The sequence below is a fragment of the Hemiscyllium ocellatum genome, chromosome 12 (assembly GCF_020745735.1).
Source record: "Hemiscyllium ocellatum isolate sHemOce1 chromosome 12, sHemOce1.pat.X.cur, whole genome shotgun sequence".
Taxonomy (NCBI): Eukaryota; Metazoa; Chordata; class Chondrichthyes; order Orectolobiformes; family Hemiscylliidae; genus Hemiscyllium; species Hemiscyllium ocellatum.
The window spans coordinates 92,417,113-92,442,712 of NC_083412.1; the positions used below are offsets into that span (position 1 = coordinate 92,417,113).

Genomic DNA, 25,600 nt, shown 5'->3' on the forward strand with positions numbered 1-25,600 from the left:
CAGACTTACCATACCATTTTACGGTGGTCCCATTCCCTTAAGTTGTCCATGGCAGTGATTTCGGTCTGAGCTGTTGCTCGGGTACAACTTACACAGTTCTCCCCACACGAATGTTCTATTCAGCATTCCCAAGCCACAATTCAGAAAAGCTTTGAATCTGCCTGGAAGCAAAATAGACAGAGTGACAGTCATTGCAAATCTCCTGAGAGATTTGAATATTGCATGCAGTCTGTATTTGGAAGGCATCTTTTCAAATGCACTATGCCACATTGCAGGGTCTGAAGAGGCACAATGTTTTCCATCTTCCCCAAGCCGCCTGCAGCTATTTCCACAAATTCAAGGAGCTCAACCTCAACCATTATTAATTAGGTCCAAGCTTCTGCATTTAGAATAAGACTTTATTTCTTCTCCCTGGCTGCGGAATAGGCTGGGGCTACTTTCCCTGGAGCATCGGAGGCTGAGGGGTGATCTTATAGAAGTTTATAAAATCATGAAGCATGGATAAGGTAAATAGTCAAGGTCTTTATCCCAGTGAAGGGGAGTCCAAAACTCGAGGGCAGAGGTTTAAGGTGAGAGGAGAAAAAATTAACAGGGACCTAAGGCGTAACTTTTCTCACAGAGAGTGGTATGTGTATGGAATGAGCTGTCAGAGGACGTGGTGGAGGCTGGTACAATTACAACATTTAAAAGGCATCTGGATGGGTATATGAATAGGAAGAGTTTGGAGAGATATTTGCCAAATACTGGCAAATGGGACTGGATTAGTTTAGGCTATCTGGTCAGCATGGACGTGTTGGACAGAAGGGTCTGGTTCCGTGTGGTACATCCCTATGATTCTGTGAGTGACTGCAATTAGTAGATTCTGGTTCTGAGGCTTTTAATGAGTGACATTTACTTGCCAACTGTTGGTAAGGGGCATAATAATGTGGAGGATATCTCAATGGGCACAGGGTCTTCTGATAGAATTTTCAGATTGGCCTTTGAAAAGAGCGAGCCTCCATTGAGATGTTTCCAGCAAGTAGCATCTTCTGTGTAGAAACCTGTTTCCTGTACCAGTTTGGAATGAGAAATTGCCATTCCAGCTGTGAAGGGACACAGCGATATAATGCCCCCACCATCTCTCCCCTATGCCCAGACCACCTAAACTGCACTTTGAATGGCCTCACAAGCTGCCTCTTCATGTTGCTGCTTGAGACACCTTCAAGGGACCAGGAGAACTTTTTTTTTAAGATCAGGATAAGCATCAAAATACAGAAAAAGGGAGCAGGAGTCGGCCATTCAAGCCTGTTGTGCTATTCAGTGCAATCATGGTTGATCATCCAACTCAGTCCCCTGCTCCCGCTTTCTCCCCATACCCTTAGACCCCTTTAACCTTAAAATCTTTATCTAACACCGTCTTGAAATCTTTTGGCTACAACTGCTTTCTGTGGCAGAGAATTCCACAGGTTCACCACTCTCTGGGTGAAGAAATGTCTCCCCATCTCAGTCCTAAGTGGACTACACTGTATCCTTAATCTGTGTTCCCTGAATCTGGGCTTTCCAGTCATCAGGAATATCCTTCACACAAATGTTATGGGTTTCTATACTATCCCCGTTCATCCCACTGAATTTCAGTGCATATAGTTCTAAACCCTACTGTCTCTCTTCAGACAAGACAAAATTTCTAAAGTAATAACTTGATTGGTCCTCTACATGTGACCACCTGGAGCACACTTGCCCTAACTCTTAAACCCTCCAGATATGCCTTGAAGGTTCAAATCAGCTTCAGAGAGACCAAATCTTTGTTAACCAGTGAGTCTATTACATCCTGTGGTCAGAGTTCAGAGATGGTGGTGCATGGGTAATGTCAGTGGGCTATTGATGTGGAACCACAGGCTAATATGCTGAGGATGTGGACTCAAACTCTCCTTTGGCAGATGGTGACATACCAATTCAATACATGTCTGGTATTAAAAGTCCACTAGTGATCATATGTCCATCAAGATTAAGGGGAGTAGATTTAGGACAGAGATGAGGAGGAACTGCTTTTCCCAGAGACGAGTGAATCTATGGAATCCTCTGCCTAAGAAAGCAGTCGAGGCAGCATCATTAAATATATTCAAGACGCAGTTGGGTAGTTTTTTGCATGATAAGGGAATTAATGGTTATGGGGATAATGCAGGTAGGAGGAGCTGAGACGATGAGTAGATCAGCCATGATCTTAATGAATCACGGAGCAGGCTCAACAGGCCAAATGGCCTACTCCTGCTCCTATTATTATGAAACTATGAAGGCAGTCTGCCATCCTTACGTGGTCAGGCGTAGATGTGACTAGAGACCCAGAACAATGTGGTTGGCTTTCAACTATCCTCTGAGCAATTAAGAATGGACAATAAATGTTGGCCCATACAGTGTCACACAAAACCCATGAACAAATTATAAAGTATAGATTATCTGGCTCTGTGCTGCTCCCACTCTCTCAGTGTCGATTGTAGGTGAATCTGCAGATAGGCCCCGTAATTATTAACACTTGCATGTCTGGGCTGTAAATCAATCATGAGAAAAGGGAGCCAAACCCCTGAAGAATCCATCCCAGAGCACTGCATTAACTCCACCAGAGCACCACAATAACTCCCCCAGAGCACCAAATTAACTCCCTCAGACATTCCAACACATTAACGCCCCCAGAGTATCGTAGTGACTCCCCAAGAGCACCACAGTAACTCCCCAAGAGCACTGCATTATCTGTCACAGAGCACTGCAGCAACCATCCTGGAGCACTGCAGTGACACTCCCAGAGAACCACAGTAAATCCCCCAGACCACTGCAATAACAGTCCCAGAGCACCATAGTATCTGTCCCCGAGCACCGCAATGACTGTCCCAGAGCACTGCGGTAACTCCCCCAGAGAACTGCAGTAACTCCCCCAAAGCACCACAGTAACTGTCCCCAGTCATGACAGTAACTCCCCCAGAACACCGCAGTAACTCTCCCACAGCACTGCAGTAACTTCCCAAGAACACCGCGGTAACTGTCCCAGAGCACTACAATGTCTGATCCAGAGCACCGCAGAAACCCCTGCAGAGCACTGTAGTAATTGACCCAATACACCACAGTAACTGTCCAAGAGCACTGCAGTAACTAACCAGAGGGCCACAGTAACTCCCCCGGAGCACCACAGTAACTTCCCCAGAGCACCACAATAACTGTCACCAACACTGCAGTAACTCCCACAGAGCATCACAGTTACTCTCCCACAGCACCACAGTAACTATCCCGGAGCACCCAGTAACTGTCCCAGAGCACTGCAGTAATTCCCCCACAGCACTGCAGAAACTCTGTCAGGGCATTGCAATAACTTCAGCAGAGCATTGCAGTAACTGGCACAGAGCACTTTAGAGATTCCGCCAGAGTACCAAAATAGCTCCCCAGGGGCACTGCAGTAACTGTCCCAGAGAACCGCAGTAACTCCCCCAGAGCATCGCAGTAACACCCCCAGAGCACTGCAGTCGCTGTGCCTGGGCACTGCAGTAAAACTGTGAGAACCCTGCACTTACTCCCCCACAGCACCGTAGTAACTCCCCCAGAGCAGTGCAGTAACTCCCCCAGAGCACCGCAGAAACAGTCCCAGAGCACTGCAGTAACTCCCAAAGATCACCACAATCCACAACTTCCCCCCATCCACCCCGCCCAAGCACCACAGTAACTGTACAAGAGCATCACAATATCTAATCCAGAGGGCAACAATTAACTGTCCCAGAGCACTGCAGTAATTGTCCCAATGCATCACAGTAACTGTCCCAGAGCATCACAATATCTGACGCAGAGCACCACAGTAACTGCTCCAGAGCACTGCAGTAACAGTCCCAGAGCACTGCAGTAACTATCCCAGAGCACTGCAGTAACTGTCCCAGAGCACTGCTGTGATTCCCCAGACTATGACAGTAACCCCCCAAGAGCACTGCAGCAATTGTTGCAGAGCACCGCAGTAACTCCCCTAGAGCACCGCAGTAACTTCTTCGAGGAGAAATTGAGGTCTGCAGATGCTGGAGATCAGAGCTGAAAATGTGTTGCTGGAAAAGCGGAGCAGGTCAGGCAGCATCCAAGGAGCAGGAGATTCGACGTTTTGGGCATAAGCCTGAAGAAGGGTTTATGCCCAAAATGTCGAATCTCATGTTCCTTGGATGCTGCCTGATCTGCTGCGCCTTTCCAGCAACATATTTTCAGCACCGCAGTAACTTTCCAGGGCACTGCAGTAGTTCTCCCAGAGCACCGCAGTAACTCCCCCAGACCTGTAATGGTCTAGAACTTTCAGGAATGAGTGTTATCAGATAAAGACAAGATAACAGCAAGGTGCCTCCTGGCTTAACGATCTGTGAATCTTGGGAATGTTTATGTAGGAATGTAATATGGAAACTAATGTTAACCTAATCTCTAGCCTAAGGCCAATGAATCCATCTGCAGTGTGCCCATCACAGGGAACTGAGGGAGTTGTTTGATCACCCATTTCGATCCTTTCTGTTTCTGACTCGGTGCATGTTGTCAGTACTTTTTCTCAAGATAGAACATTATTCACAGCAGCATTCACATTGGCCATGTCTCATGATCACAGGCACTCTCAGAGTCAGAAAGACACAGGTACACGTTACTGTCCTGTTATCAAAATGTAAATGCATGGTATAGGAGGCAATCCACTGGTGTGGATTAAAAATCAGCTTGTGAGTGGAAAACAAGAGAGCAGGAATAAACAATTGACAGTCTGTTACCAGTGAGATCAGTATCTGTGCTCAGCTGTTTTAAATATTTGTGAATGAATTTCCTGAGGGGCAACTTTTTAACACAGTGGGTGGTTTGTGTGTGGAATGAACTGCCAGTGCAGATACACTTAAAATGTTTACAGGACATTTGAATAGGTGCATGAGCATAGAGGGAGATGCAGGCAGGTGGGACTAGTTCCGTTTGGGAAAATTGGCTGGCCTGGATTGGTTGGACTGAAGGGTCTGTTTCATTCTGTACGACGCTACGATTCTGTCAGGGGACTTCCTGCATCGGGTTGGGTTTCCTGAGCTGCTCCTCGGATGCTGCCTGAACTGCTGTGCTCTTCCAGCACCACTAATCCAAAATCTGGTTTCTAGCCTCTGCAGTCATTGTTATTATCTTTTTTTTCTGAGCACTGCCAACCTCACACAGCTCTGTCCTTTTATTTCTATGAAATGAGGAAACTCCGCATTTCAGAGAGGTGGTTCCCATTGGGACTTCTTCAGAAATACGGAGCCATCCTCCCATTCTGACGGTTCCAGCAAAGCATAAAACTGTCAGAGAAAGGCAAATCACATCTCCCTTTCACGGCAGTCAGCTTCCAGATTTGGAAATTTACAAGAAGAGTCAACCACTTTGACAGCTGCTATCAAACGGCAAATACATAAGCTAAAGGTGTTAGTAAGGTGCTTGGAAGGTCAAGTTCCAGGTGGGTAGAAGGGTGATTCAGAGAGTACTTGAGATGATGGGGGTGACTAACAGAGCTCAGGCTACAATCAGATCAGCCATGATCTTACTTATTGGTGGACCAAACTGAAGCAGCCAAGTGGCATATTCCTGCGTTTAATTTGTGCAGTGCCAGAAGCAGATGACCACGACAATCACAGAACAAGAAAGTAGTAAGATGGCTTGAGCAGAGTTACAATGAACGTAAGAGGGCTCAAGTCGGGCAATTGACCAGGAGTGCATCGGAACAGTCAAGTCTTGAGGTTACAAATACGCAAATGAGGATTTCAGCAGGTGATAAGCAAATGTCAGACACAGCCAATTTCCAATAGGAACATGCGGAAAGGTTGCTGTAAGTAGTGACTGGTAAACATCCAGAATACATTGCCTGAGGGTGTGATGGAGACCAATCCAATCATGTTGTCTATAGCGAATTAGATTAGCACTTGACAAGAGTTATAGGGAAGGGAAATGTAAAATATAAAAATATAAAATACTGCATAACCCGATAAATGAGTCCATGAGAATAAAAATAAAGGAGCTTCTGAAAACCCAAAACAAACCCCTCAAGCAAATGGCAAGAAGAACGCTGGGTGTTTGGGGGCAGTGAAGAGCATTGGGCTAGTGGGAGTTATTTTGACACTGGCTGTGGATGTAACACATGAAGTTTTCATTTAGCATGGTAGCTCTTTGTTGACCGGTATGGGCATGATGGCTTTCTTCTGCATTATTATAATTCTACAAAGGGTGTAGAGTGGAATGAGCTGAGTTGTGCTTCCAGAGAGTCAGTATGGATGTGGAAGGCTGAATGGCCTACTGCTGTGCTGGAACTATTCCATCTTTCTCTTTGGTTCTAATGAACGTGCGATGTTGGAAACTCCACTCAAGATCAAACCAGATGCAATGCTGTCCATGGTACAATTCAGATACAGAATGGATCAGGATGGTTGTGGACGTAGAAGTTTGTGTTGTGACTGAATAAATCCATTCTCTGCAACTTTTTAACAAACCCTCTGAACAGCTACTGACATATGAACAATGATGGAGCAGCCATTTGTTGCATTTATGGGAGATTTTGTGACCGTGCTGTTTTGTAATACCGCTGAGATGTTTTACTGTCTTTAAGTTGTAAGAGGGGATACAATTTATTCATCGTTATTCGCTCCAAAACAAGATTAAGGTCAAGGGTACTGCTCTGATTGATTTGTTTTCATTGCCATGCTTGAGAGGATACATGAGGGTACATTGCACATATGTGCAATTTATTTGTCAATAAAATGAAAAGCTGCTGCTGCTGGAGATTAAGATGAATCCTCCAATGAGTTCGGGCTGCAATAGTTCTGCACTTGAAAACGCAAAGAAAGCAAGACTTGCACTTCTTATCCACGTTTCACAACATCAGGACATCACAAAGCACCTTTATAGTTAATGAAGTGCTTTTTGAAGTGTAGTTACTGTTGTAATATGGGAACTGGTAGCCAATTTGTACACAGCAAGGTTCCACAAACAGCAGTTTGTAAATGATGAGATAATTTGGTTTCATGGTGTTGGTTGAGGGATAATCATCTAACAGAATGTTGCAGAGGAAATTTTTCCATTGAACCAGTGCTTTGGGATCTATCTTGTATTAATTCACAGCCTTGGCTCTTGGGCTTTTAAATAGCCCACTGACAATGACAATCTAGCAATGAAAGGAAAGATTCCTGTGGTGTTTCATTCCATACTTTTAACATCATATGAGTAAAAATAGTCACTTATTCCAATCCGTGAAGGGAGACTGCAGAGACATAGAAACAATGACCTTCAAATCAATTCACGCTGTCTTTAGCTGCTCCTGTTTCACCTACAAAAAATAATTATGTTTTACAGATTTAAGGGGGCAGATCGCTGACCCACGTGCCTCAATGAAGCATCACAGCTGTGTGTTTACCAGCTGTGACATGCCTTCCATTGTAATTAGCAACATTTTTTTTCTTCCTGTCAATACGCTCAAAAATGATCAGTTTTGCAAATGTTCATACCATAACCCTTGGTTTAGTGAAGATTGCAGGAAGGCAAGCCAGGAGTAGCGTAACTAAAATTGAGACATTAAGCTACAAAACATGATAACTTGTGTGACAAACAGGGATCAACATTTATTTTTCTCCTGAGGGCTGTTTGTGAGATTTTCCCGAGGGCTACGTTTTGATCTTCAAGGTAATTTATTTCCGTCTTCAGAATTTCCTTTTATGTTCTCACTAATTGAAATATTGGATAATTCTGTCATGTACCATAATCACCTTCTGTAATAGTGTTGAATTATTTGTGGGTTTTTTTCGAAGAAAGCCTAGATTGCTCAATTATCTGGGATTGAATGAATACAGATTATCAAACCTTTTAACTTGGAAGCTAGAAGTAAAACAAATCCAATTAATTTATGACAAATGAATTCTCCTTACACTGTTTCCAAATTGAATCATACGCGTTTTGTAATCCACACACCCCCTTCCCCCACCAGGTGCAAGTTTCATTACTTGGTCCAGGAAGCCAACTGATCCTTTACAGAAACCCTAGCAATAATTAGAACCTCCCTTAGTTTGTATTCAGCCATGTTTTTCTTGGATGCCTTGATTTTACTTTCAGCTTGTCCAGTTAGTTCTCATAGTGGTGCATAATGAGTGCCTTTGAAGCATTTGGTACACTTTAGCCTCTGTGCAGTACCAGTGTGGTGTGATAACACAATATTCAGCATCAGCCTCCCTGCCTAAGGCTGTGAACTTTTGGAGTGAATTTGAATTCTCATTTACCCATGTTAAATTTGAGCTCAGCATTCTTTAAAGCAGAAGAATCACTACAATGCAGGAGGAGGCCATTCAGCCCATTGAGTCTGCACAGACACTCTGAAAAGCATCATACCCAGACCCAGCCTTCCCCACCCTATCCTCATGACTCCATTCATTTTAATCTTACCGTGGTTAATCCATCCAGTTTACACATCCCTGAACCCTGTGGGCAGTTTAGCATGGCCAGCCCACTTCACCTGCATATCTTTGGACTAGAAGAGGAAACTGGAGCTCCCAGAGGAAACCCATGCAGGCACAAACAGTAACCCAAGGCTGGACTTGTACCCAGGTCCCTGGCGTAGTGAGGCAGCAGTGTTAACCACTGAGGCACCTGTCTTCCATGCTAAGTGAAATAAGGCTAGCACCTGGCCCACCACTTTCCCACCTAGCCCTGAGTATAGTCCCACAATAGAGAGAGTGGACAGGATTCAGCTGACATCGGTAGCCAAGCCATCATTTATGGAAATTCATAATTAAAGGCCAATGGAACCTGCTAAATATTCAATTCATCCCAATATTATGCTAGTAGAAAGTGAGGACTGCAGATGCTGGAGATCACAGTCGAGAGGGTGCTGCTGGAAAAGCACAGTAGGTCGGGCTGCTACTCCTCGGATGCTGCGTGAACTGCTGTGCCTTTCCAGCACCACAATATCACACTAACCACACCATCATTTGGTTGATATGAGCCATAAAAAAGCATGGAAGGGTTTACTTTCTATATGGGGAATGATATCAAAGTCATGCTCAAGTTGTCTCCTTTTTTTTGATATCTTCTTGTCGTCGAAGAATGATGCCTATTCTGATACTCCACGGTAGTATATCCCCTGTCACTCATCATTAGACACAAAAAGAAGACAAAAGAGGATTAGTGGTAACAAACGTCATCAAGCAGCTCTTTCCCAGCACAACAGATTGGTAGAGGTGCCAAATCCCACAAGGTGCCATTGGTCATGTAAAAGAGTTCCACAATTCCTTCCTGAACTTGCACAGGAAGAAGGTACTGTTAATCTAGCCTTGCTGAACCCCTGTAGATAATCCAACCATAGGCTGCTGTTTTATTAGAGAGAGGGAGATGACTGGTGGTAGTCATCATGTCTCAGGCAAAGGAAGGGGTTGAGAAGGAGACTCCCTTCCTGGTGACCTCAGTTGGTGCACATTCAGTCTACGATATACAATAAAACCACAGCATGGTGATGATGGATTCTGTGGATACAGAACCTTAAGACCATGAGGTATAGGAGCAAAAGGAGGCCATTCAGCCCTTCAACTCTGCTCCACCATTCAAGAAGGTCACACCTGATCTAATGAACTTCAACTCCACTGCCTATTCCCCATAACCTTAGATCCCCTAACAGATTAAAAATCTGTCTAACTCAGCCTTGAATACATTTTAGCTCTCTGTGGCAAAGAATTTCACAGATTCATTTCTCTCTGAGAGAAGAAATTCCTCCTCACGCCAGTCATAATGTCTGGTCCTCTCACTCTGAGATGATGCCGTCTGGTCCTAGACCCTTCCGCATGGGAAAAATACCTTTCCACATCTACCCTGACATGGTTAAAGAGTGAATGCTGGTCAGGTGCACTGGGAAAACCCTACATTCAGGTAGAGCCACGGTACATTCCTCTGAATTGACGGAGGCAGAAATTAACCGGCACTGGGCAGGGGAGAGAGATCTATATCCTCTCCCTGAAGAAAGGTCAGTGGCGAGCTGACAGATGCAGGTGGCTAAATCAGTGCAGAGTGGGCTTCTGCCCCTGGGTCGCAGGAATCTCACCCTTGTGAGCTGCTAACCAATCTGATTGGTGGTTCCAAATTTCATGCAAAGAGGAAGATGGGTGTTTCTGTCTTCAGAGGTCTGTCCCTAATCGGCAAAAAAATCCTCAAAAGATGGTAGCCCTTTTCGTACTCACCATTTTGAAAAATCTGAAATATAAACAGGGTACCCACTCTTATTCATCTGGCCATGCCAACCTTATGATGGTATTGTTGGGGTGATATTGGTTTGAATTGATTTTTTTTTTAGCAGGTTTCATTGACCTTTAATTCTGCATTTCCATAAATAGTGCTGATTTCGCTCCCCGTCTACCTTCTCTATCATGGGACTATACTCAGGGTTCGGTGAGAATGTGGGGGCAAGATGCTAAACCTATTACACCTGCACACCTGCTATGAGGGCATGTAATATTGCGCCTTGTGTCTCAGTTTAACTCTAGACAGTGCAGAAGATACAAAAGCCGATTTAAATAGTTAGCTACCAGAGATCATACCCTTCAGGAAAGGTTGATCAAACTGAAAATGTTTGCACTGGAAAATATAAACTTGAGAGGGGGACTTGATGGTAGTCTTCAAAGAAGCTTATGATGAATTTTATTTTTTTGTTGCATCAATTTGTGGTGTGGGTGACAGCACTCTCCGAACATTAAAACAATCAAGGACTATAGACTTCCAAAAGGTTTGTTACATTTAATTGTTCCACTCAATTCTGCCGAACAATGCAGAGATTATGTTGCACAGTTTTCGTTCAAAGCATTTCAAGGGTCACTTCAAGCTCACAGTTCATCAGAGAAGGAGAATAAGAGAAATACAGCCTCTATTTTTAACAGAGCTGTTGTTCACTCTGCTTTTAAGTGTAACTGAATTACACAAGAACATAAGAAATGGGAGCAGGAGTAGACCATCTGGCCCATCAAGCTCACTCTGTCATTCAATAAGATCATGGCTGATCTTTTCATGGCCTCAGCTCCACTTAACTGCCCACTCCCCATAACCCTTAATTCCTTTACTGTTTAAAAATCTTTGTCTTCAAAGCATTCAATGAGCAGTGAAGTCTCAACTGCTTCACTGAGCAGGGAATTCCACAAATGCACAACCCTCTGGGTCAAGAAGTTCCTCATCAACTCCGGTCTAAATCTGCTCCCCCTTATTTTAAGGCTGTGCCCACTAGTTCTAGTTTCACCCACCAGTGGTAACAACCTCCCTGCTTCTATCTTCTTCATTCCTCTAATAATTTTATGTTTCTTTAAGATGCCCCCCCTACATTCTTCAAAATTCCAATGAGTATAGTTCCATCATTTCTATGAATTCGAGGCTCAAGGAAATTCTGGATAGCTCAACATAGTGTGGGGTTATGAAACTCCTTGTATCCATGAGGGGATAAAAATAAGCCAGTGCACAATGAATATTTTCATCCACAGACAGTGGGTCTTGGAAGTGTACAAACAGTATTTTGCTCCGGTTTCCTCCCACATTCCAAAGATGTGCAGGTCAGGTAAATTGGCCATGCTAAATTGTCCATAGTGTTAGGTAGTGGGTAAATGTAGGGGTGTGGGTGGGTTACGCTTCGGCGGGTCGGTGTGGACTTGTTGGGCCGAAGGGCCTGTTTCCACACTGTAAGTAATCTAATCTAATCTATTTACCAGATTAGAACTCAGAAAAACAAATCCAGGGACAGTGGTGAAGCTCAGTATCTGTGAAAAGCTGGTGTTGTTCTTGTGAGTGCAGTTTCAAAGAACCAGGCAAGTGTAGTCCAAAAATTGGAAGACAGATGACCACAATATAAGGAGTCATTGGAGGCATCAATAACAGAACAGCAGCTTGGGAATTTCAAATCCAAACTGCTGAAAATGGAGAATTGTAAACTATTTAAAATGTTAATGAAATTTGATGACTACATTGTCACTAATGTCTGGGGTAAAGGTTGAGAAATCCTTGGTATATTATATTTCGCTTGCTATTTGACGTGCCACTAGGAGTGGTTGACCATAGTTAAGCTGTTACCCATATCTGCCTCATGTTAAGTTTGGGTGTTAGAGTATAACTCATGTCAATCTTTGCACAGTGCATTTTTTGTCAATGATCTTTGTATGTTTATTTAAGTTTTGATTGTAATAAACTAGTTCTTTAGTGAAGGAAGAAATCTAGCTGAATTGCTTCTAATCAGGGTGAAATATGTCACCCTTCTTGTTCAATTTTAAATTTGGTATGACACTGGAGGAGTGGGACTGGAAATGAATCAATGTGCCCTCCAAACCCACTTGTAATAAGATATTTAAAGAGATAGACGCAGTGAAAATCTTTCAATTTCTGGTGGAGTCTGAATTTAGAGGAGACTGCGAAGAATAATGAATTCAAAAGGAAGTTCACAAGAAACCATTTGATGAAAATATGGGATGTGCTGTTACAAGGAATATTTGAGTTAAACATCACAAATGGATTTAAATGGAAATTAAATAAACACTCATGAAAGAAAAGGATCCACTGTCAATGTTAGATAAAGAGGGATTGGACAAGGTTAATATGGAGCATAAATGCACATCATAGACTAGTTAGGCCAAATGGCCTGTTTCTCAGTGACATAGTACTGTGCACTGAATGTGTAGCACTTTAACCGTGGACATATATAAAGCTGTAAATGAAATAACTTCACTGAAAGCAGATAGGTTACTTGCTTGATATGCAACACTTACAAATATTTCTCATTCACCTACAGAAAGACAAGGAAGAGGAATGGATGCAGCAGATAGCACAGGGAAGCAAAGATTCCATCATCCTGGAAAGACTTCAGTGGGACATGCGGTATGAAGTAAAGATCACAGCTGTTAACAAGTTGGGTTCCTCCGAGCCAACCATCTATGAGTTCACCATGCCACCAAAGCCCAACACCATCGCCAGTAAGTCACATCTTCTGGTTGAATGTCCAATGGGATTGACATAGCTGAACAAGACGTGGTGTATATTAAGCACTATCCCCATAAGCAGGTGCCACAAACTTGGACAGGTCACATGCATGGATTTGGAGGTAGAATTAATTTGCATGGATGAATGTACATGCTTCAGATAAGCAAGGGAATGTCACATTGTCTCACTTGTCCCAGTGAGGACTGGTCTTTCTGACTTGATGTTAAAATTCTCATTCTTCTCTTTAATTCCCCCATGGTCTCATTTATCTGTGATTTCTCCTACAACTTTAAACTCTCTCAGATATCAGTGCTGCTTTCACTCTGGCCTCTTGAAGATTCTCAAATTATCACTGTTTCGGTTTTGTTAGCCATGCTTTCAGCTTTCTGTGTGCTGTGTCTAGAATTCCTTTCCTTCCAATAAACTACTCAATTTCAACCTCCTGTTTCAGATGCTTACTGATAGCTGCCTCTTTGGCCAAACCCTCTCCTCAGATTTCATTACATTTCTTGGGATCACATCGAGTTTCACAACTTTCCTGTGAAATGCCTTGGAATATTTTCACTGCATTAAAGCTGCTTTCCAAATTCAAGTTTGTTGCTGCATACTTTTAAGAGCTTCAGCATGTTTGGGGGTGTGGGTGGATGGGATAGGAGTGCATTGGAATGCAGAACATACAACAGTACAAGTTTTGAGAAGATTTGTAGCTCAGGTTGAGGTTTTGGGTGTAGGTTTGCTCGCTGAGCTGGAAGGTTCATTTCCAGACGTTTCGTTACCTTACTAGGTAACATCTTCAGTGGGCCTCAGGCGAAGCAATGCTGAAAATTCATGCTTTCTATTTATATGTTTGCGTTTCTTTGGGTTGGTGATGTCATTTCCTGTAGTGGTGTTATTTCCTGTGGTGAAGTCACTTCCTATTTCTTTTCTCAGGGGGTGGTAGATGGGATCTAACGCAATGTGTTAGAGTTAGACCCCCATCTACCACCCCCTGAGAAAAAAAAACATATAAATAGAAAGCAGGAACTTTCAGCATTGCTTTGCCTGAGGTCCACAGAAGATGTTACCTAGTAAGGCAACGAAATGTCTGGAAATGAACCTTGCAGCTCAGCGAGCAAACCTACATCCAAAATATAACAGTACAGCAAAGGAACAGGCCCTTCGACCCATGATGTTGTGCCGAACATGATACCAAACTAACTAATCCCTTCTGCCTGCCCTTGGTCCATATCCCTCCATTCCTTGCATGCTCATACGATTATCTAAAAGTCCCTCAAACACCCCGAATGTTTCTGCCTCCACCATCACCCCTAGCAGTGTGTTCCAGATGCCTACCACTCTCTGTGTAAAAGATTTACTCCTTACATATCCTTTGAACTTTCTCCTCTCACTTTCAATGCATGCCCCCTAGTATTAGACATTTCAACTGTGGAAAAAAGATTCTGCCATCTAGGCATCTCATAATTTTAAAGACTTCTACCAAGTCTCCTCTCAACCTCTGTTGTTCCAGAATAAACAATCCGAGTTTTTCTAGTCTCTCCTTATAGCTCATACCCTCTTACCAGGCAGCATCCTAGTAAACAACAAGAGTAAAGGGTTTCCTTACCAAAGTGTAACTACTGTGTAAAGGCAAAATACTACAGGTCTGTAAATCTGAAACAAACACAGGGAATCTTAGAGAAACGTATTAGGTCTGGCAGCTCTGAAGACAGAGAAACACAGTTAATGTTTTTTGAATCTGATATGGCACTTACTGTCATAGAGATGTATGGAAAAAGCACTGAAACAGACCCTTCAATCCAACTTGTCCATGCTGACCAGATATTCTAAATAAATCTAGTTCTATTTGCTAGCACTTGGCCCATGTCAATTTAAATCGTTCTGAATCATATATCCATCCAAATGCCTTTTAAATGTTGTACAAAGAACAAAGAAAGTTTACAGCCCAGGAACAGGTTCTTCAGCCCTCCAAGCCTGTCCCAATCCGAATCCACTGTCTAAACCTATCACCCAATTCCTAAGGATCTGTGTCCTTCTGCTCCTCACCTACTTATGCATTTGTCCAAATGCACCTTAAATGAATCTACCATGCCTGCCCCCACTATCTCTGCTGGCAACGCGTTACAGGCAACTAACCCCCTCTGGATAAAGTATGTTCCGTGTGTATCCCCCTTAAACTTCTTTCCTCTCAACTTGAATATGTGACCCTCACCCTTGTCTCTATCCACCCTGTCTATATCCTTCATGATTTTGTAGACCTCAATTAGGTCCCCCCTCAATCTCGTTTTTTCTAATGAAAACAATCTTGACTTACTCAACCTTTCTTCATAGCACCTTCCTTACCAGGCAACATCCTTGTAAACCTTCTCTGCACCCTCTCCAAAGTATCCACATCCTTTTGGTAATGTGGAGACCAGAACTGTACACAGTATTCTAAATGCAGCTGAAGCAATGTCTTGTACAATTTTAACATCCTCTGCCAGCTCTTATACTCAATACACCGTCTGATGAAGGCAAGCATACCATATGCCTTCTTGACCACTCTATCCACCTGTGCAGCCATCTTCAGTGTATAATGGACCTGAACTCCGGATCTCTCTTCTGGTTTCCAGCCCCCTGTCACATTAGTTTAAACCACCCTCCCCAAACAGCAGTAGCAAAAACTCCCCCAAGGACATTAGTTCCAGTCTGGCTCAGGTATAGACCATCCAATTTGTAAGAGTCCCACCTTCCTCAGAACTGGTCCCAGCATCCCACGAATCTGAACTCCTCCCTCCTACACAATCCCTCAAGCCACGTGTTCATCCTGCCTACTCTTTCATTTCTATGCTGGCCAGCACATGGCACTGGTAGCAATCCTGAGATCATTACCTTTAAGGTCCTCCTCTTTAACTTCTCTCCTAGCTCCTTGAATTCTGCTTTCGGGATCTCATCTAGTTTTTTACTGATATCGTTGGTGCCTATATGCACCAAGACAACTGGCTGTTCACCCTCCCCTTTTAGAATGCTCTGCAGCTGATCGGTGACATCCCTGACCCGAGCACCTGGGAAGCTGTGTACCATGCAGGGTCCCATTTTCATCCACAGAGTCGCCTCTTTGCTCCCCTTATAATAGAATCCCCTATGACTATCGCCCAATGAGTCTTTTTCCCACCCTGCAGAACAGCAGTGCCCACCATAGTGCCATGAACCTGGCTACTGCTGTCCTCCCCTGGTGAGCCATCTCCCCCAATAGTATCCAAAACAGTATACTTGCTTTGGAGGGAGATGACTGCAGGGGACACCTGCACAGTCTTCTTACTCTTTCTATGTCTTTTGGTCACCCATTCACTGTCTCCCTCAGCAATTCTAATCTGCAGTGGGACCAATCCACTAAACGTGCTAGCCACAATATCCTCAACGTTGCGGATGCTCCACAGTGAGTCCATCCATAGGTCCAGAGCCGTCAGTCAAACTCTGGATGGTATGTAGCCTCCCAGTCAAACAAGAGCTGCAACTGGACACATTTCCTGCAAGTGTAAGAGTCAGGGATGTCAGCCACTTCTCTGAGCTCCCCCATCAAGCAAGAGGCACATGCCATGAGTCTGAGGTCCCCTGACATTGTAAGCCTTAGCCTTAGCTTTAACTCAACTAACTAATACCAAACAATGCACTTAAATATATACAAGAAAAGAAAACACCTTACCTTACAGAGTCCTTTTCTTCTGGTTAGAGGAGGCAGGGCAGGAGGGAGATACTACACATGTAATATCTTGGGTTTAGCCGCTGCCCAAATATATACTAAGTCCTTACCTTCCCGGCAACCTCCTGGTCCCAACATCACCTCCGCTCTGTCTCGCACTGCTCCCAGACAGGAAGAAAAGGGAGCCATTGTACTAACCTACACCACTTCCTCTGGCAGGCTCATTCCATGCACACACTGCCACTGAGGAAAAAAGGTGGCCCTTCGGTCCCTTTTAAATTTTTTCTTCTCACCTTAAACCTATGTTCCTTAGTTTTGGACTCCGCCACCCCGGGGAAAAGACCTTATCTATTTACCCTATCTATACCCTTCATGATTTTATAAACCTCTATGAAGTCACCCCTCAGCCTCTAACGCTCCAGGGAAAATAGCCCCAGCCTATTCAGCCTCTCCCTGTAGCTCAAACTCTCCGCCCTGGCAATGTCCTTGTAAATCTTTTCAGAACTCTTTTAAGTTTCACAACATCCTTCCTATAGCAGGGAGAGCAGATATGCATGCAGTATTCCAAAAGTGGCCGAAACAATGTCCTATACGGCCACAACATGACCTCCGAACTCCTATGCTCAACGCCCTGACAAATAAAAGGAAGCATACCAAATGCCTTCTTCACTATCCTGTCTACCTGCGACCATTTTCAAGGCATGAGGAACCTGCATTCCATGGTCTCTTTATTCAGCAACACATCCCAGGACCTTGCCATTAAGTGTATTAATCGTGCCCTGGTTTGCCTTTCAAAATGCAGCACCTCACATTTATCTGACTTAAACTTCTTCAAAACATGAACTGTAGTGTTCTGAGGAAAAGTCATGCCAGACTCAAGTATTAACTGTGTTTCTCAGTCCATGGATGCTGCCAGACTGAGACATCTTCTCCAAAATTCTCTGTGTTCGTTTCAGATTCCCAGACTGCAGCATTTTAGCTTTAGACAGCAATTCTGGTTTGATAGTGAAATCATTTACTTCCATCATTTCACCAATTTGCTGCCTGAATGAGAAAGGAGAGGTTAGAAAAACCGGGGTTGTTTCCTCTGGAGTGGTGGAGGCTGAGGGGAGACTTGATAGGAGTGTATAAAATTATGAGGTGCATAGATAACAGTCATCTACTGATCTTCTCCAGTAATCTCTGTGTTTGGCTCATAGTTACTGTCTGTTCATGTGCTTTTCTTGCTCTCTGCAGCTTTGCTACCTCTCACTGCCTTTTTCTCTTATCATTCTTCTTACCACTCTCACCATGATCCCCCCCCACTTTATTTCCCTTTCAGGTCAGCAATCTGTAAGTGTGTATCATTGTGCAAGGTCATAACGTTTAGAGCTATCTATCCTACCATAACTATGTCAATCCAGAACCTGGGAAAATTCCCAATTACAACAGGGCTTTTATGTCTTCAGACCCAAACTACATCTTCTTGAAAGGACATTGATATGCAGAGATCATAGAATGTTGAAACAAAAATGCATTTTAAATTTACTTTCAAAATCTCGCCCCATGAAAGTCAAGCCCTAAGAAATGGATAGTCTTTGAACAGAGTGGTTTCACAGATTCTAAGCATGTGGCTTGTACTGAGCACTTTGAGTTTGGCAACATTGTATAAAAGACAATCTTAATTTTTCTCGTTTTTTTTCTTCCCCGATGGTTGCTTTTAAGGGTGTTCTAAGCAGGCGAAAGTGCATTATCTTGTCAAAGAGTACGGCTTTCAGGTCAAATTAACTTCATTACAAGGCAAAATGATGCATACTTCTCTAAATGCATTTTGTTATGAAAACGCAGAATATGTTTGAACAAAACTGAAAGTTTTGTGCATGGCAGTCTGTACTCACAGATCACAAGCTACTCTCAGCTTATATTAGCTTATGACTTTCATTGATGGAATAGTTCATCACTCTGTTATTGAATCATATTTTAAAAAATATCCTTTACCTTCTTGCTGACCTCATCAAGGCAAAAAAAAAAATAAATTTTGTGCTGCATTTTCATAACCTCCAGTCACCTCAAAGTTCCTTGTAAATAATGAACTTTCAGAATTGACGCTGCTGTAGGGAAACTCAGCTACCGGTCAGTGCATGGTGAATTCCCACAGCCAGCATCCACTGGATTGTTGGTTGACAGAAAAGTCAGGATATATTACAGCAGAGTGTTACATTGAGGGGTATGAGCTATGTTAGCACATCTTACAGTGAAATGCTCATGAAGGTAATAATCATCTCATTGTGTTTCTCATTTATCCAGAACTTTGACTCCCCCCCACCCCTCAACCCCCAGTTTTAATGTATTGGTGTGCATTCGTTTGCCCAGCTAATGTGACATTGTCATGCCTGCTCCTTTACATGGGACATGAACCTTTCCCATTGACAATAGAGTATGGAGGAAGCATATTACATTTCTGAACTTGAATTAAGCAAAAATATATTTGTCTCTTAGTATCATTACAATTTCTTAATCGTTAGACTAGCAATTAATGGCTTTGTTCCAGCTGCAAACCATCTGTTAGGCAGGCCTTGTGGTTAACCATGCAATGCTGGGTTTAATATTGTAATAATAATGAGTGTCAGCTGCTATAAATGACTATACGATTATCACTGGAAAATGTATTAGACACATCCATGCAACATAACTTGCCAACTCAAAACTGAATTTCCAGAGACTGGTTTAAAAGGAAATAATTTATCTCTGTCTGTGATTCAGTGTGTCTCTGTCTCTCTCTTCCTCTCTGTCATATCCTGTCTTCATGGTAGATTTCTCTTTCTTCCTCTCTTCTTGTTTTCCAATCACCCTCCCTCTGCCACTATCTCCCTTCTTTCTCTCCTTCTCACTTTCGTTCACTCCTTTTCTTGTTCTCTCCCCTCTCATTGTCTTTCTCTTGTTTTCGATCTTTTACTCACTCGCTTGTCCACTTTCTTTCTCATTCCTTTGTGACTGTCTCATTCTCTTCATCCCTGTTTTGCAGAAGTCATACTAGACTCATAATGTTAACTGTATGTCTCTCCACAGATGTTGCTAGACATGCTGAGTCTCTCCAGCATTCTGTTTTTGTTTCAAATATCAAGCATTCACTGTATTTTGCTTTTATTCTTTATTTCTCTTGTACAATCACTCTCTCTCTCTCTCCTCCCTGCCTTTCTCTCTGTCCCTCAGTGACTTTGCGATTTATACAACACTATTCTGCAGACAAAATTATTCTTACTCAGAGTCATAGAGTCATTCAGCATAGTAACAGGCCCTGGGATCTGGTGGTGCAGTAGTAGTGTTCCTATCTCTGAGTCAGGATCACTGAGTTGAAGTCCAACCAGGTTCAGAGTTACATAATAACATTGCTAATAGCTTGAATAGAAACAGGTCCTTCAGCCCACTATGTCTACATTGACCAAAAAAAGGCCCAAACTGCACTAAACCCATTTACCTTCACTCGGTCCATAACCTATTGTTCTTCTTGAATGCTGCAACCTTGCAGGCAACACGTTCCATATTTCTACCACCCTCTGAATGAACCTTATATCCCCTCTCACCCACTTACTCCTCATTTTAAACTTAGGCCCTGTGGTCTTCGATACATCTGCTGTGGGGAAAGAGATTCTCACAATCTACCCTTGTCAATGCCTCTCATAATTGTGTACACCTCGGCCAGATTCCACCTCTGCTCCCCCACCCCTCCCAGCCTCCTATACTCCAAGGAAAGCAAAAGCCTATCCAGTCTCCCCTGGTACCTGAGACTTTCCATCCCAGGCAACATCCTGGTGAATCTCCTCTGTACAGTCTCCAGTGCAATTGTGTCCTTCTGATAACATGGCAACCAGAACCACACACAATCTTCCATCTGTGGCCTAACCAATGTCTTATGAAGTTGCAGTGAGACTTCTTTGTTCCTATATTCTATGCACCAGCTAATGAAGGCAAGTATTCCAAGTGCCTCTTTCACCATTCCGTCTACCTGTGCTGACACTTTCAGGGATCGATTGATTAGTACACCAAGGTCCCTTTGTTCATCAGCAATCCCTCAAGACCTTCCATTCATTGTGTATCTCCTGCCCTTATTAGACCTCCCAAAATGCATTAACTCACACTTATCAGGGTTAAATTCCAGTTGCCATTGCTCTGCCCAGTTTACCAACTGATTGATATCTGACTGTAGCCTGAGACCATCTTCCTCACAATCAACACCACCACCACCTTTTGTGCCATCTGCACACATACCAATGACACTTTCTACGTTCTCATCTCAGTCGTTAACGTACATAACAAACAGAAAGGGTCTCAGTACATTATGAACTTATAAACTGGCACTCTCGAAAAACCGGCAAACATTATATATACAATTATATACCTCAAATACCACAAAGTTCACTGTATTATTCCGAACAACGACTATAGTTTTTAAAATTTGTTTTCCTCAACGTAAATATACTTGTTGTTCAAACAATTGGCCACATGTAAAGTCAATATTTGATTCAATTTTGAGTCAATTTCTCCTCAAATATCACAATTTGTGATCTCTGAGTAGTCAGTTGAAGGTGTGAGTCAGAAGGCTCTCTGCTGATAAGTTTTCTTTCAGGAAAATTTGCATTATTATTTAAGTGATTTATGCTGCAAATCAAGTGTGTGCATGCTTCCCGATTACATTTCTAGGAGTTAGTGTGTGTTTTTGCATTGATTATGTGGATCTCTCGATTATCTGGAACATTTTATCATTCGGCGCACTCCTTCTTCCACAGATGCCAATAATAAAAGGTTTACTGTACAATTTAAAGAGAAAAGTTGTCAGGCACTTGGCAGGGAATAGGGCACAGGGAAGGTACAAAGTCAAAACCAAAGTCCAATCAGATAATAGAGAAATACCAGGAAAGTTCAGGAGACAGAGAAGAAATGAGCTTGGATAAAGCACACATGACCTCCCAGATGGCATGGTGGCTCAGTGGTTAGCACTGCTGCCTCACATCACCAGGGTCCCAGGTTCGATTCCAGCCTCAGTTGACTGTTTGTGTGGAGTTTGCACATTCTCCCCGCGTCTGCATGGGTTTGCTCCGGTTTCCTCCCACAATCCAAAGATGTGCCAGTCAGGTGAATTGCCCATAGTATTAGGTGCATTAGTCAGAGGGAAATGGGTCTGGGTGGGTTGCTCTGTGGAGGGTTGTTGTGGACTGGTTGGGCTGAAGGGCCTGTTTCCACACTGTAGGGAATCTAATCTAAATTGTATCTATGTTAATGTAAGGAACTTGACTGATATGGTGGATGAGGTAAAAACAATGACTGCAGATGCTGGAAACCAGATTCTGGATTAGCGGTGCTGGAAGAGCACAGCAGTTCAGGCAGCATCTGAGGCGGATGAACTTGGAGCAATGATCAACATATGGGAAGATTTGCATCTTGATACTTGTACCCAAGATGACGTCATATTGTAAAACTTTTCACTTTACTCCTGCACTTCTGTATTTGAGTGTCCATGACAATAAAGGATATTCTATCCAATGATACATGGCTGAAGGAAGGATGGGACTGGCAGCTCAATTTTCCAGAGTATAGAAGTTCTGGGTATGACGGGTGGATGGAAGTGTGGTGTGGCCATCATTGATAAAGGAAACCATTGCTGCAGCAATGTGGGGGGACTTCCTAAAAGGGTCCTCAAATGAGGCCATCTAGGTAGAGCTTAGAAACATATAAAACAATATAAATACACAAAACAAAAAACAGTAGCTTAAGTAAACATTGGTCCTTTAGATAGTCATGAGATATGATGAAATGGATGAGGCATTGAATAGGTACTTTAGAACATAGAACAGTACGGCTCAGAACAGGCCCTTCAGCCCATGATGTTGTGACAACCACTGATCCTCATGTATGCACCCTCAAATTTCTGTGACCATATGCATGTCCAGTAGTCTCTTAAATGCCCCCAGTGACCCTGCCTCCACAACTGCTGCTGGCAACACATTCCATCCCCTCACAACTCTCAGTGTAAAGAACCCGCCTCTGACATCCCCTCTATACTTTCCTCCAACCAGCTTAAAACTATGTCGGTCTTCGCTATGGAGGGCATGAATAACATGTCCAAACTTGACAAAGAGACAAAGGTAGGTGAGGACCTGGAAACAATCATTATTACAGAAGAGTTAGTGTTGAGCAGATTAATGGATCTAAGTGTAGACAAGTCTCCTGGCTGTGATGGAGTGCATCCCAGGGTAATAAAAGGGATGATGGGAGAAATAGCAAGGGCACTTGTGGCAATTTCCCAAAATTCACTGGACTCTGGGGCAGTTCCAGCAGATTAGAAAACAGTAAATGTGATGCCACTGTTTGAAAAACGAGGTAGTCTAAAGATGGGGAATTATAGACCGGTCAGCTTAACTTCTGTAGGACTGGTCAGCTTAACTTCTGTAGTGGGGAAGATGCTCAAATCACTTATCAATGAGGAAATAGCAAGGCATCTAGATAGAAATTGACCCATTGGGCAGATGAAGCATGGGATCATGAAGGACAGGTCACGCTTAACTAATCTTCTGGAATTCTATGAAGACATTACAAGCAGGGTGGACAACAGGGACCCAGTAGATGTGGTGCATCTAGATTTCCAAAAGGCCTTCGACAAGATGCCACACAAAAGGCTGAAGCATAAGATAAAGATACATGACATTGCTGGCAATGTGGTAGCATGGACAGAGGATTGGTGAACCAACAGGAAGTAAAGAGTGGGGTAAATGAGTGCTTTTCTGGTTAGTATTCAGCAACTAGTGGTGTGCCTCAGGGATCAGTGTTGGGACCGCAATTATTCACAATTTACATAGCTGATTTGCAGTTGGGAACCATGTGTAGTGTGTCACACTGTATGAGGACCATTTGATATTTTAATATTATAACTAACCTATATACTAGTCCCTGCAACTAATTGTATCAATCTGAAGTTCTAAAGAAGTTCAGTTCTGAAGAAGGGTCACTGGACCTGAAACATTCATTCTGATTTCTCTTAACAGATGCTGCCAGATCTGTTGAGTTTAACAAGAAACTTCTGCTCTTGTTTCTGATTTCCAGCATCTGCAGTTCTTTGATTAAGTGTATTTCTGCCTTTCATCAGCCCAGGAGGTTAACAGTTGCTTTGTAGTCAACAAGATACTTTTCAGATGTTCTCACTGTTTGAATGTTGAATGGGAGAATGATGAATAACTTTGTAAAATACATTACAGGTCTTTATATTCAGCAGATACATCTCCCAGATCGAGTTGGAAATATGCCCTTGAACCATCAGATCAAAGAGGTAGCATGAAAAAGTGATACATTACAACCCATTATAAAGCTGATCATCTTTGTTGTAAACCATCTCAAAGAGCTAGATTTAATGAATGATTTTTTTTGAAGGTCAGTGACTATTGTGCAGGTAAAAGCAGGCAGCTATTGTACGTCAGTAATATCCAACAAAGGTTAAGCTACAGTGATGGGACAAAGTTTTTCCTGAGCTGCCTAATCTAACTAACACTTTTTGTTCCCCTCTTGCTGCAATCTTTGTCATTCAGAGCAGTTGCTAATTAGCTTCCATTTGATTTACACATCTTTTCCGAGCCTCGGCAGCTGAGATTCAATTAGTGACACACGCATGCCGACTTATGAGATTCTAGGTTCAAGTTCCACAGCAGGACTCACATACACAAATCCTGACTGACACTTTAGTTCAATACTAAGGGGATGCTGTTCCATCTTTTGGGTGAACTGTTAAACTAAAGCACAGCATTCTTCACCCCACCACATTCTTGGATGGACATTGAGGTCCTGTGGCAGTTTTGAAGAGAAGGAGAATTATTCCCGAGACAATGTTTATTCCTCAATAAGCATATTGTTCGGTATACTTGGGAACATGCTCTTCCCAATTTGGTTGCTACGTTGGTTGCTTGCAAAACTGGTGACAGTTCAGAATGCTTCATTGGCTGCCAGGTGCTTTGAGAAATCCGCTGGTTGTGAAAGGTACTATCTCGATGCAAGTCTTTCTCTCTTTTCCTTGAGTTTCCAAACTCTGACAGGTCTTCAGATTTAAAGCACATTGACAGAATCAAAACTTTTTACCTTTGTTTCCCTTTGCATCATATCTGATGGACTATTGTCTGATTAAGAGTTGTGTTGGTTAAAAAGTTGAAATACAATATAGGTATCTAGATAGGTGACATCCATCTGCACAGTACCCTGCAGTCTATCTGGGGTATTAGGGACAAGGGATCACGTACATTTAACATAAGAACTAGGAGCAGAAGTAGGCCATCTGGCCCCTCAAGCATGCTCTCCATCAATAAGATCATGGCTGATCTATACATGGGCTCAGCTCCACTCATCATCTCCCTTAATTCCTTTACTATTGAAAAATCTATCTTTCTTTGCCTTTCTTGGCATTAATGATGTCCAATTATGTTAGTCGGTAATTGATTTGAACCGGTGTGCTTGATTGGTTAAGTCTGGGTATTGACCAGAGCTAAAACAAATTAAAGTACCCTGATTTTCAAATGGGATAAACATGAGTACAGACATTATGTGATTGCTGAGATTTTTGACAGAGGGTAAATAGTCTGGTGTATATCTAAAAGCTGGCATTGTCTTTGCATTGCTCTGAAATATACAACATATACAACAAACCAGAAAAACACAACACTACTACCTTGTTTCACTTATGGTAATCTTGAAATTGTGGGAGAAGGTAGGGTACTAAAAAAAAACTATTTCCACTGGTTGGCGAATTTGGAACAAGGGGATAAATGTAACAATTCAAGGCAATCCTCCTAGAAATAATATTACAAGCAATTTGACAGTCAAAGGTGCAAAAAGTTTGGAATTCTCTTCCAAATACTGTAATCAATGCTTGATAAGTGTTAAATTTGAGATGGATGGAATTTGGTTATCGAAGCATATAGGAGATATAAGGCTAAGTACATA

At 42.8% G+C, this 25,600-nt stretch overlaps 1 protein-coding gene across 1 annotated transcript in view; it reads left to right on the plus strand.

Moving 5' to 3' along the window:
* LOC132820630 (neural cell adhesion molecule 2-like) overlaps window positions 1-25,600 on the plus strand; it is a 581,438-nt gene that overhangs the window by 458,942 nt on the left and 96,896 nt on the right. Inside the window, exon 15 of the mRNA XM_060832832.1 lies at window positions 12,776-12,956. Within this exon, the coding sequence (XP_060688815.1) occupies window positions 12,776-12,956 (181 nt within the window). The remainder of the gene's footprint in view (window positions 1-12,775; window positions 12,957-25,600) is intronic.